This window comes from Mus pahari, chromosome 8 (genome assembly GCF_900095145.1).
Source record: "Mus pahari chromosome 8, PAHARI_EIJ_v1.1, whole genome shotgun sequence".
NCBI classification, from domain to species: Eukaryota; Metazoa; Chordata; class Mammalia; order Rodentia; family Muridae; genus Mus; species Mus pahari.
In genome coordinates, this window is record NC_034597.1 from 55,575,432 (window position 1) to 55,587,241 (window position 11,810).

Genomic DNA, 11,810 nt, shown 5'->3' on the forward strand with positions numbered 1-11,810 from the left:
GGAGGAGGCTGCACTGGCGCTTGGGTCGCCGCACCGCCCCGCAGCCTCGCGCTCTCCGCAGTGACAGCAACCGCAACCGCAGCAGCACCCAGCTCCATCCTCACCAGCCTGGCCGAGCCACAGCCCGGCAATTCGGGCTGAGGGCGACAAGCAGAAGGTGTGCAGGTGCCCCCGAGCCCCCCACTCCATTGACAGAAGCTCAAGAAACCGGGAGTGGGCTAGCGGCGGAATTGCACGGAGGGGGCTGAGAAAAAGAGGAGTGGAGACCATGGAAGCGATTCAGGCAGGGGTAGGATTGAGCCCCCGAGTCCACCCAGAGGACTTTGGCAGGGTCTGGGGCGGCCAGGGTGGCTTCAAGAGATCGGAGGGCTCTGACCACTGCAGATGCGGCGCGTGTGGGTGCGGTGAAAGCACCCCCTTCTCCCAGGATCTAAACGGATAAACGGAAGCGAGTGTAAGTGTGGGGGTGCGAATCGCCACCTCCGGCCTTGATTTTCCCGTTCGTGAGAGCACCCCCACTTCTCACTTTCCCCAAATCCGCATTTTCTTGGCACAACCCTCCCGAACACCGAGCGAGGAGAGGGAGGTGCCCGGGGGCAGTGAGAGTGACGTGTGCTGGTGCAGAGGGGGGTGGGGGGCTGCGGGCCGGGCTCTGTGGACCGACTCCTAATCCTCTTGTTTTCGGAACCGTCAGCAGATGTGGCTTCTCTTAGCTGAATAATCCGTTAAAGGAATAATAATTTTTAAAAAGGACCTCGGCCTCACCCAACGAGGACAGTGAAGGAGATCAGCTCTTGGTAAGACTAAAAGAAAAGGCACTAAATTCTCTGCGTCCCTCTCTCTGTCTTCCTCTCAATCCCCTCACCCCCTCCCCCTCTTTCCTCCCCCCCTTCTCCCCCATCCCCTGCAATCCGCACTCGACGCGAGTTCACGCGCAGGGCTGGATTTCCAAGCTGCACTGCAACTTCTCAGCGCGTTATTATTATTCATCTGAGGGTGCAGCCTCTGCAACCTTCGCCTCCTGCGCTAGCATCCTTCCCCCTCGGCCGCGGCCACCAGCAGTGCGGTTTCTTCTGCACGCATGCTCTGGTTCACCAGAGAAGGATTCTGGCTTTTGGGGGTTTTTTGTTTTGGTTTGATTTGGGGTTTTGGTTTGGTTTGGTTTTTTGGTTTTGTGTCTTAGTTCTTTCAGGGTCATCGCCAGGATGCCGGGTTTGACCGTAAGCTTTTCCTCCGGCTAGGTGGAGCCACCACCAGCGCCTGCCAGCAGCAATTCCCTTCAATAGCCGAGGAAGCACTTGGGGCTTGGCCAAGGAGGCCGCTCCTTGCTTGCGGGGCTGACTTTAGCCTCCACTACTCTCCCGCATCCATCTGCGTGTGTATTATCCCCATCTCTTTTTATTCCAGTAGATCCGCCTTTGGTTTGGACTGGCTGAAACGCGGCGGACTGCAACCAGGGTCGTTTAAAGGAGAACAAAAAGATGAGGATCTTGTGCGGGGCTCCGGGACAAAGCGTCTTGGGACGCGCGGAACTCTGGCTCCCCGATTGGAGAGATCAACGCTGCCCAACAGTACCCGGCCGGACCTGCGGACCTCTGAGGGTATTCGGACTCAATTTTATTGATTTTTGTGGCATGCTTTAAGAGGGTCAGTGTTAGGTAAAGACTGTGTCCCCCAACCCTGTGGGGTGGGTGGGAAGCTGAACGGAACCGATCCAGTTGGATTCAACTTGTCCTCTATGCCCTCTACCTGGCCTTTTTGAGCCGTAGGGAAAGAGAATGGGGAAGGCTTAGAAAAGAGAAGCGGGGGTGGGGGAGGGGGCTGCCTGAAAGGATAAGGCACTAGTGGGGAGTGGGATGGACCAGGTGAGAGAGGGCTGTGGGTTAGGAAGCATCTTCCTCACGCTGGTGCACTGGGTGGGTTTGTTCAGGGAATGGCAACGTGGGTGTCTGTTGAAAGCAGTCTTGAGAAATTGACATGTACGCGCATAAGGTGACTGGACTTACGTGTAAACAGAGTGGTGGAGAGCAGAGAGGGAGGGAGGGGTCTTAAAATAATGTTTTATTGTCCCCATGGATTTGGGGATCTCTCCCTCACCCCATCCAGCTACATTCTATAGGGGTGACCTTTTAAATCTACACCCACCCTTTACCGCTGTAAAACCGGTTGACGGGTGGGGTGGGGGAACATGTAGGGGTGCGCGCTCTCTCTCTCTCTCTTTTCCCCCTCCCCCTTCCCAGTCTCCCTCCTCCCTCTGTCTCCCCCTCCCTCTCCCTTCACTCCTCCCTCTCTAGCTCTCCTTTCGCTCCCCCTCCTTCTCTGTCCCTCCCTGCTGCATTTTGCATGAGCTATCTAGGTCATTAGCATTTTAGCGTATGCAAGACTTGACAAGGCTGATGAGGGGCCAGATGGGCCTCGCTCTTATTTATTTATTTTTTTTTCTTTTCCTTTTTCCCATCCACCACTTGGGACCTAAGCGAGAGGACCGCAGCAGGAGAGTTCCGGAAGGCTGATTCCCACAGATCCTGGTAAGGGACCGCAGCAGCTCTGCCCTGCGGCACGCCCGGCCAGGCTACACCAGGACTCTACACTCAAGGTAAAGGCGGCGGCCACACGCCCTGCCCTGGCAGCAGTAGCTGGGCCCCTGCTTCCCATCCCTTTCCTCTCCGTCATCTCCCTCCTCCTGGCCCCCCTCAGTTTCCTAGGCGAAGCTGAGAGCGAACTGGGTGGGTAGGATTCGCTGCGGTGGGGCGAGGTGGGGTTGATGTTTTTTCATTGTCTGGAGCTGCAGGGGAGGCGAAGCGCGAGGAGAGGAGTGAGGGAGTCGGGGTAATTAACACGGGGGAGGTACCCCTCCGTCTCCCACTTCCACCCACATCCCGAACCCTCCACCCCCTCCCCTTTGCAGGAAAAAGCTTGGAAACGAAAGGATGCGGGAGAACAAAGAGCCTACGGAGGACGTGGCTGTTATCTCATTGTCTGTGACTGGGGGAGCTGCGGTAGGAAGGATGCGGTGGTCCTTAGCTCATCGCGTTCCCCAACCCCACACCCTCCCTGCTGTCAGTGCGCACGCACAAGCACGCGTCGCCAGCTTTTTCTTTCTCATTCCTCGTTTTTTCATCTCATCTTCTCCCCATCCCCTCCCTTTCTTTCCACCTTTCCTTCCTTTCTTCTTTCCTCCCTTTCCCCTATCCTCCCTCCCTCCCTTCCATCCTTCCTTCCTTTCCATCCTTCCTTCTTTCTCTCTTTCCTTCCTTCTTTCTTTCCTTCCTTCCTTCTTCCTTCCTCAGGAGAAAGGCCTCTCTCTCCGTGTTCACAGCGGACCTTGATTTAAATGTCCATACAATTAAGGCACGCGGTGAATGCCAAGAATGGGGCTGTCTGAGCACCTTGGGTCCACGAGGGCCTGCCACGGAAGGATCGACCCAGCACAACGCCCTGGGCAGATCTCAGCGCTGCAGCTGCAGGCGCCCACAGTAGGGGTAGCGGGCTTCTAAGTGCCTCGCAATGTAGCCCTTAGGGTGGAGAGGTGTGCTGCTACGGACAGAGAGGGATTTGTGCAGATGTAAATAGAATCTAGGAAGCAAACAACTCATTCTGTGACAGAAACACGGATCTATGCAAGCGGGGTGGTGGTGGTGGCGGCGGCGGCGGCGGCGGCGGCGGTGGCGGAAAATAGCCTGGGGGCGGCTGGAGAGTAAAACGTGCCCCTCAGCTCTGGGACCCTGCCCATTGTAGAAGGCCGACACCTTCATCCCTACCTGTCTTAGTTCCGATTTCAATCTACCCTTAAACAAATAATAATAATAAGTACCCACGCGACTGGCAGACTGCCCCAAAGCCTATTCTGCTTGGGGTTGTTCGGGTAGTCTTTAGGAGAAGCTGTTTGTCACCCGTTGGTGGAGAGCTGTGGGCATTTGACAAGCTTAAGCAGATCTCTGGGGTGAACGAAGGCAATCGGCAAATTTGTTCATGGACAGCGCACAGACTCCATCAAAACTGACAGCTAGCCCACTGCCTCCCAGCCAGCCTCCTTAGGGCTGTGGCTGAAGTTTCAGGCAGAGATCCAGAAGCTACAGGAAAAGGAGGTGCAGTACCCTGCATAGCCCCCACCCCCACCCCCAGAGTGTGGGCCGCTCCCCGTTGCTCTTAAAACCCCAAGACAGAAGGAAAAACAGGAGTAAGGTGGGGGGGCTGAGGAAAGTCTGTTTTGAAGCAGGCTGTCCAGGAACAGAAAGGGTTAAGCCTCCCTCATCCTGAAGCACCTGCTTCCCAAATCAGCCCCCAACAGCAGCAGCTGGTCCTGGAGGCCCCCGACACAGTTCCATCCTGTCTCCATCTCAGTGTTCCGCCAACCTGCCCTGGATGGATGATGGCCTGGTGGCCGACCTAAACTCATTAACTTCCAGGTGGAGTAAATGGAGGAGGGGCAGGACCCAGCAGCAGAGGGAGGGAAAGGAGGCCAAGAGCTGGCCTCCTCCTCCCCCCCCACCCCAACCCACCCCCAGGAAGCAGGCTGGAGCCCTCCCCCCCCCCCTGCTGTCATGCCAGAGGCCTGCCTTTGCAAGGCCAAGCCCATAAAGGATGTTTAGGAGTTTAATCTGATTCCTAACACAGTAATCAGGGTCTAAAAGAGCATCCGTTGAAGTTAATGGAGGACTCTTGTCTCAAAAAGCCTCCGCGCCTCATCTAGTCTAGTAAATTAGTATTTGAGGGTATATCATAGATCAGTACCTCTCTGGCCTAGTTTCCTCAAGAGTATTCATTATTTCCTGAGTATCTACTATGTGTCCTTCTTTGCAATGATTTCAACTTCTAAATTTCCTTACAGAAGAGAGTGTTAGAGCTAGCCAGACTGGGCTTCAGTTCACATTCCACCTAGACATTCCCAGAACCTTCTCCACTCTGCAGAAATGAGCCACCGCCTGCTTGCACTTGCAGACAGAAAGCTGCAGTGTGCACACCCTGAGGGTTTCTCTGGCTGAGTCCTACAGGGCAAGCCAGACTGCTTTCAAGGCAGAAAGGGAAAGACTCAGCAAATGGCTGTCCTAGGAGACACCATAGCCATTGCTTCGAAAATCTACCTCCCTTGAAATAAGAATTGGCCCTGCCCTGGGGTGCTCCCCCACTTCAGGAATAGGTTAGAAGAGAACAGCTAGTGTGCTGTACCATTTGGGGGGGTACACCCATTTGCCCCCCCCCATGCTCATTGAGATGTTATTTTGCTTTCAAGCAATGGCCTAAGCTGCTGATGGCCCAACCCCCCTGGACCACAAATGTCCCCATTAGCAATCCTCTGCTCAGTAATTGCTTCCCCATGATTCTTTCAAATGTCCCCTCGTCCTTCACCGATATTTCATCTTACGTAACCTCCAGATGCTTCCCCAAGTAAGGTCCTTTTAGGTAGAAACCCAATATGCTTTGCTCTGAGAGCTCAAACCGCAGGCACCATCCGTTAGGCCTGACTGGGATCTGCTATGGAGGATCCGTGTTGGGAGGGGTGCATTGTTATTTTATTGCTTACGTAAAACTCTTGTTCCAGAAAGTATTATTAGTGTGTTATTGGTGTGTGGGAGTGTTCTGGACTGGCTAGTCTGTGTGAACCAGTGTTCGTATGTGACTACCAGATCCCCTTCCCAGAATGACCTGCTCAGCCCCCAGGTATAATTGCAAACCCCTTTTGTTTCCACCAAATGAAGAATCAGAGTCAAGGTCAGCCTGAGCCACCTCCTTCCTCTACATTCGCTGCCCTTCTCTGCCCATCAATAATTATGCAGAGAAGCCTTCTGCTCTCTCAAGGCACATCCTGAATTCTCAGCATCATCTCCCCTGCCTATTTGAACCTTCTAATTACATCTTATGGCTAAAATGAAGGGAGGAACTTGCGATCTAACAGTAGGATGAGGCTGCCATAGGTTGATGACTGAATATGTTTTCTTTTTCCCCTTGGGTTTGTTCACACCCGCTACTGCCTTAGTCCCCACTAGGTACAATCTCTTGTGTTTCTTAAGGAACCCGGTACTTGGACTAGATTTAGTAATGTATCAAAGGACTAATTACAATTGCTATGTTTCTCTCCTCTGTCAGAGACAGCCCAGATCTGTCTCAGTGGGAGACTAATATGTGGGGAGGGGTGTGTCCCCAGCTAGTAGATCTCTGTGCACACGTATTAAGCCATAGATTTTTCTCACACAACCGTATCCACTGCTAATGTGGAAGGCACTTGACCACAAAAGCAAGTGCACCCATCCACACCAGCTCTACAAGGAAATTTTCTCTCCCACTATTGAACTTACATAATACCCACCCCCATTCCAGCCATAGAGTGCCGTCTGGGGGCAGCTGCAGAACTCCTGCCTGGGACAGATGGAGCCTCCCCTTCCTCAGCCACTCTGTGGGTGGTTTCTGAGCCCATGAGTCAACATGGGCAGACTGAAGTGTGTTTCTGTGTGTGTGTGTGTGTGTGTGTGTGTGTGTGTGTGTGCGCGCGCGCGCATGTCTTGGGCTATTCACGTTGAAGATATTAACAGCAGTGTTGAGAATTATAGTACCTAATAAAGATCTGTTTTTTTTCTTTCAAGACCCATCTATAGTTCTTTCATTGGGTATTTTTGCCAAGTCCTAGCCAAATCGATTCAGATTTTTAATATTTAATTGCACCACATGAGCAAACGTGTGGGGGATGGCGGGTGGCAGTGGGGAGACTTTTAAGCTGAATTTGTTGGAAGCAGTCTTTGTGCCTAGAGATTTTGAAATACCAAATTTAGGTGGGGGACAGGGCAGCAGACCTTCTGGAGAACAAGGAAATTTCCGGGTCAGAGAGGTCCATCTCTTCATTTTCCTCCTATGCCTTAAAATGGAAACATGGCCCAGCAACAAGAGCCTGCCTGGGTTCATAGCCACAGAAGCCCCCCCCCCCCAAAATTCCAGGGTCATTAGGAGATTTTATTGGGGCTAGGGTCATTTTAAATTCAAATCAAATCTCTTTGCTGCTTAAACATATGACAAAATTGCCAGACCTGGGGCCTGGGGGGGCAAGAGGACTGCATTTTGAAAGTTCATGCTGCAGTTTTTCAAGGCGGCCTACCTCGCCAGCCTCCAATATGCCGGTTCTGTGATAGCCTAGTGCTGCTGCGGCCCAAATCATGCTGCTTCTAAGAGCAGACTTGCTCTCTTCTCTTCTGCTCCAGGTGCATAGAGACATATACTCGAACCATCTTTGTCTTTTTATGCTCCCAAATTGTCTGTGACCCTCTTCCCAAATCATGCAGATTTGGGACCCTGGAGATTTGAGTTGTCCCCGATTTTTTGTTTGTTCGTTCATTTGTTTTAAACACTGGCCGATCTGAGGTTCACAAAGAAGTGGGTTTATTTCAATCCCGTTCCAAGATGCACCCAAAGCCGAAATCCTAATTTCCACTCGGGTCAACCAACTGCAGAGACAGTTCTCTGAGTCTGCACGTTGCCCGCCCGCCCCCCCATCAACTCCCATCCATCGGACACCCTCAATTTTACTCTGGAGCCAGCCCCCGGGACAGGAGCAGGAAAAGTGTGTACACCTTCAAAGAATAGACTATACAAAGCCCATGAACTCAGCTGAATTATCTCCTTTGCCACTCCCAGACTACAGCAGGCATCACCACCTCACCCTACCCTGCTTCTGAGCTGCAGGCCTTGCCCAAGGCCAGCCTGTCCTTTACAATCTGCCTGTCTCTCAGTCAAGACCTGTGGTCTGGATAGTGCTACCCAGTAAGCCAAAAAAAAAAAAAAAAAAAAAAAAAAAAAAAAAAAAAAAAAAAAAAAAAAAAAAAAAAAAAAAAAAAAAAAAAAAAAAAAAAAAAAAAGGCTCACAGATTGCAAGAAGGGCTGAAGGGCTAACTGTGCGGCCTAGAGGTGACTGTAGCTAAGGGGAGGAAGGGGAGGACCCTACCAAGGAAAGCTACTTTGTAGTCAGTTGCTTGCACCAGCAGGATGCTCCAGTAAAACTATTTTCCAGGAGGGAAGAGTGGCTTTTTCATAACCCCTCCCCCAACCTACTCCACCCTTGGTACACAGGACGATGGGGTCAAGGCTGAGGCATCTTCTCCCACATCCCTGGACCCCCTTACACAGCCTTCCCCCACCCCACACTCTAAATAAGGTAAAATAACACAAATCCTACACCTGAAGGCCATGGAGGCGCTGGTCCCAGATCACTGCCTCTGGGATGGAGCTGCTGAACGAACGAGTCAGCCGGAGAGAAGTCCAGTCTTCTCAAACCGCCCTGCAGGGACAGAACAAGGTTTCTGCTGATACAAATGTTCCTTAATGTTCCTCGTTTGTTGGGCCTACCTAGGCTCTGTTAATGAGGTAAGCAGCCCTCCTGGGGGTCAATAAGCCAGACAACTGGGATAGCCTTAGCTCCTTGGTCTGCCAAGGTCATATGTCAGGCCTAGAAGTCAACTGACTCAGGCTGGTCCCTTGCTGTGCTAACCCACAGGCAGGAGAGCGAGCAGCCCTGAGATGCACAGGGGTCTCCTCTTCAGTCCCCTCCCACACGAACCGAGATTCCTGTGGCAATATTTATTCCCATTTAATTGAGACACTAGTTTAATTTCAGATTGCTTGGGTTTGAGGCCCAGTGGGCCTTTCTGCAGCTCTTTTCCCCAGCGCTTCTATGGAAACTAATTGCTGCTAATATCCAATTTTGGCATTATTATTTGTTAGCCAATTATGGATCCCATAGCCTAGGCTTCGCTGCTCCTGCCTCTGCTGGCTCCTGTGGCTCTGCCCAACTGTGCCTTCCACTGCAACTCTCTCCTGCCCACATGAGGCAGTGTGCAGTCATTCTCTCTGTAGTTCCTGCCTGGCTGGGCACAGGGCTTGGGGAGGTTTTCATGGCTTTTACCCCACTGGGGGAAATGTCTGCTCTTGAAGTATATGATTTCCTTCCTTCCTTTCTTCCTTCCTTCCTTCTTTCCTTCCTTCCTTATTTGTTTTTTTGCTTTTCAACACAGGGTTTCTCTGGGTAGCCCTGGCTGTCCTGGATCTCATTGTGTAAACCAGGCTGGCCTCAAACTCAGAAATCTACCTGCCTCTGCCTCTGCCCCTCTGCCCCTCTGCCCCTCTGCCCCTCTGCCCCTCTGCCCCTCTGCCCCTCTGCCCCTCTGCCCCTCTGCCTCTGCCTCATTTCCTCCTGAATGCTGGACCGAAGGAAGGCCTTTGTCACCACCATTTGATTTCTTTATTTTTGAAGAAATTAGAAACGTATGTCAGATGTGGTGGTGCACACCTTAACCCCAGCACTCAGGAAGCAGAGGCAGGCTGATCTTTGTGAGTTCAGGGCTAGTCTGTCCTGAACATAGCAAGTTCCAGGACAGACAGAACTACTCTATCTAAAATTTTAAATAATAATAATAATTATTACTATTTTAAAATTTAAATAACTATGTAATTAAATATGTATTTAATTAAGTAATAATTATTCAAATTATAGTTATTTATTTCTATGAATACATATATAATATAGACATACACACACACACACACATATATATATATATATTAGAGTCTCTGGCTGTTCTGGAACTTAGTATGTAGACCAGGCTGGCCTTGAACTCACAGAGACACCTGCCTCTACCCCTCTTAAGCACTGTGCTTAAAGGTATGCACCACAATGCTTGACTAAAACTTTTTAAAAGGAAATTTAGGGTCAGGTGTGGTGATGCACACCTATAATCCCAGAACTTAGAAAATGAGAATGGAAGAGAGCAGAGCAGCCTGAGCTACAAGAGACCCTATCTCAAAGAAAAAGAACGAAAGAAAGAAATTAAATGTTTACATTTTCTCCACTGTCTTTCACTTTGTAGCCCAAGCTGTACTCAAACTCTAGATCTGCCCCACGCACCACACACACCCTCCCAAATTCTGGGTTTGAAGGCAAGGGCTGTCACCCTTGGTTCTGAAGCCATTTTGAAGTATCATTTTTACGACAAATGAAGGGACGATTGAGCCTGATGGGAGGGCACACGCCTGTGGTACTAATCCAGCGGCTTGAGGCAGGAGGGTTTTGAGTTCGAGGCCAGCTTCCCAAGCTACATAGTTAGACCCTAAAAGATAAAAGTTGGCCAAGGCTTCCTCCCCTACCCACCCCCCACTTCCCTTCTTACTTTCCCAGTATCTCTGGCTACTGCTGTCCAACCCAAAGCCATTGCAGACATTACATCCCCTCAGATTCAGAATGCTCCAAGGACATCATTGGACATCCAGGGAGGGAATATGGGAAAGGAGAAGGCGGTGTGTTCAAGGTGGGGAGGACAGCCTCCCTCTCCTCCCTCCCTCATCCAGGTTCCCACTAATACCCTGGGAACCCTGTAGACTTTCATCACAGGATGCTGCTTTTGGGGACCCGATGTAGGAGAGGGGCACAAGCCTTAGAAAACCAAAAGTGTGCTTCCGCCCTGTCCTCTCTGGGAGCTGCAAGCTCATAGGCCCACGGGAAGAAGCAGGCACTTCCCATCAACCTCTGGAAACAGGAAAAGGAACACTGGATCCCTGAGGTGAGCGCATTTCTTCTTTGTCTGCCTTCCTCCTTCTCCCATTTGGAAACAACACTCTTCCTGCCGGTTTGTACCCTTCTGCGGCTCCCTAGGAGTTGAAGCCTCCTCCCAGGCCACCTGGAGGATTGGGCTTTTCTGAGGCAGCTGGCTGGAAGCTTCCAGGGCCTGGGAATCCTGTGATTAGAGTTTTCATAGTGGGGGGGGGGAGCTGGGACATTGTGAAGAAGTCCCTTACACATAAGGCTCAATAAATACCACCCAAATTGGATGTCATTAAACCAGCAGCAGCTGTTCGCCTTTTCCTACAGAAAGGCTACAATTATGCACAGGGCCTCTTAGGCTCAGTCTACACAGAATGGTCTCTTAGGGCAGGAAGGACTTCAAAACGTTTCTGGGGCTGGGCACATAGCTCAGCAGGTAAAGGAAAGGTTTCCCCTGCTGAGTTCACCCCCTACTTCCCAATCCTGACTGGAATTCAATCTTTGGGACCCACATAGTGGAGGGTAAAAAGAAAGAAAACACATACACACTTTTGTAAATATAATTTTAATTAAAAAAAAAAAAAAATGTCTGGTTCTTTTATGTCCTCAGCCTGCCTCAGCTTGGCCAGGTGTGTGGAGCTGTAACATCAAACTCTCAATGCATGATGAGGAGTCCAGATGCTATGTTCTGTCTGTCTTTCCCATCCTTCCATACAGAGAACAACCTTCTTTCTGTTCAAATCTCACTGGTCCATTTCTCACCACGAAAGGCCATTGGAATCTGCATGGAAGTGCTTGCGAGATGGCTCAGTGGTTAAGAGCACTGGTCGTTCTTCCAGAGGACCCCAGTTTGATTCCCAGCATCCACATGGTATTCACAACCCTGTATACCACAACTCCAGAGGATCCAACAACCTCTTCTGGATTCTGTGACCACAGGCACCCAAACAAGGCACAGACATGCATGCAAGCAAAACACTCATATGGATAAAAATAACGTAAGCTTTAAGAAGAAGGAAGCCTCCAGGGCAGGCTATTCACACGACCCTGTGAATTGCTGGAAATCTCTTCATTTTGTCAATGATATTTTTCAGCCTAGAAGAGGTTCTTGCATGCTGAGGGAACTGTAACTGCAGTGGTTCCTTTCTTTCACTTTAATATAAAACTGTAAAGCCGTTAGAGGCTCAGTCGTTAAGAGCACAAGGCAAGGCCTGGGCCAAGTAGTGGGAGTGGGTGGGTAGGGGAACAGAGGTGGGGGGAGGGGTATGGGAATCTTTCGGGATAGCATTTG

At 50.9% G+C, this 11,810-nt stretch overlaps 1 protein-coding gene across 1 annotated transcript; it reads left to right on the top strand.

Moving 5' to 3' along the window:
- The first annotated feature begins 268 nt into the window (after nt 1-268).
- LOC110325526 lies at nt 269-6,580 on the top strand. The gene is made up of 4 exons (XM_029541342.1): nt 269-289; nt 1,184-1,601; nt 2,478-2,596; nt 2,909-6,580. Exons 1-4 carry the CDS (start codon nt 269-271, stop codon nt 3,332-3,334), a joined length of 984 nt encoding a protein of 327 aa, XP_029397202.1. The 3' UTR covers nt 3,335-6,580.
- Nucleotides 6,581-11,810: the final 5,230 nt, after the last annotated feature.

What these genes read in the sequence shown, in the direction of transcription:
- LOC110325526 (XM_029541342.1), top strand. Translation starts at nt 269, where the DNA reads ATGGAAGCGATTCAGGCAGGG. An exon ending in TGGAAGCGATTCAGGCAGGG is followed by an intron (nt 290 to 1,183) that starts GTAGGATTGAGC and finishes TTTGTGTCTTAG; the next exon opens with TTCTTTCAGGGTCATCGCCA. An exon ending in ACCAGGACTCTACACTCAAG is followed by an intron (nt 2,597 to 2,908) that starts GTAAAGGCGGCG and finishes TCCCCTTTGCAG; the next exon opens with GAAAAAGCTTGGAAACGAAA.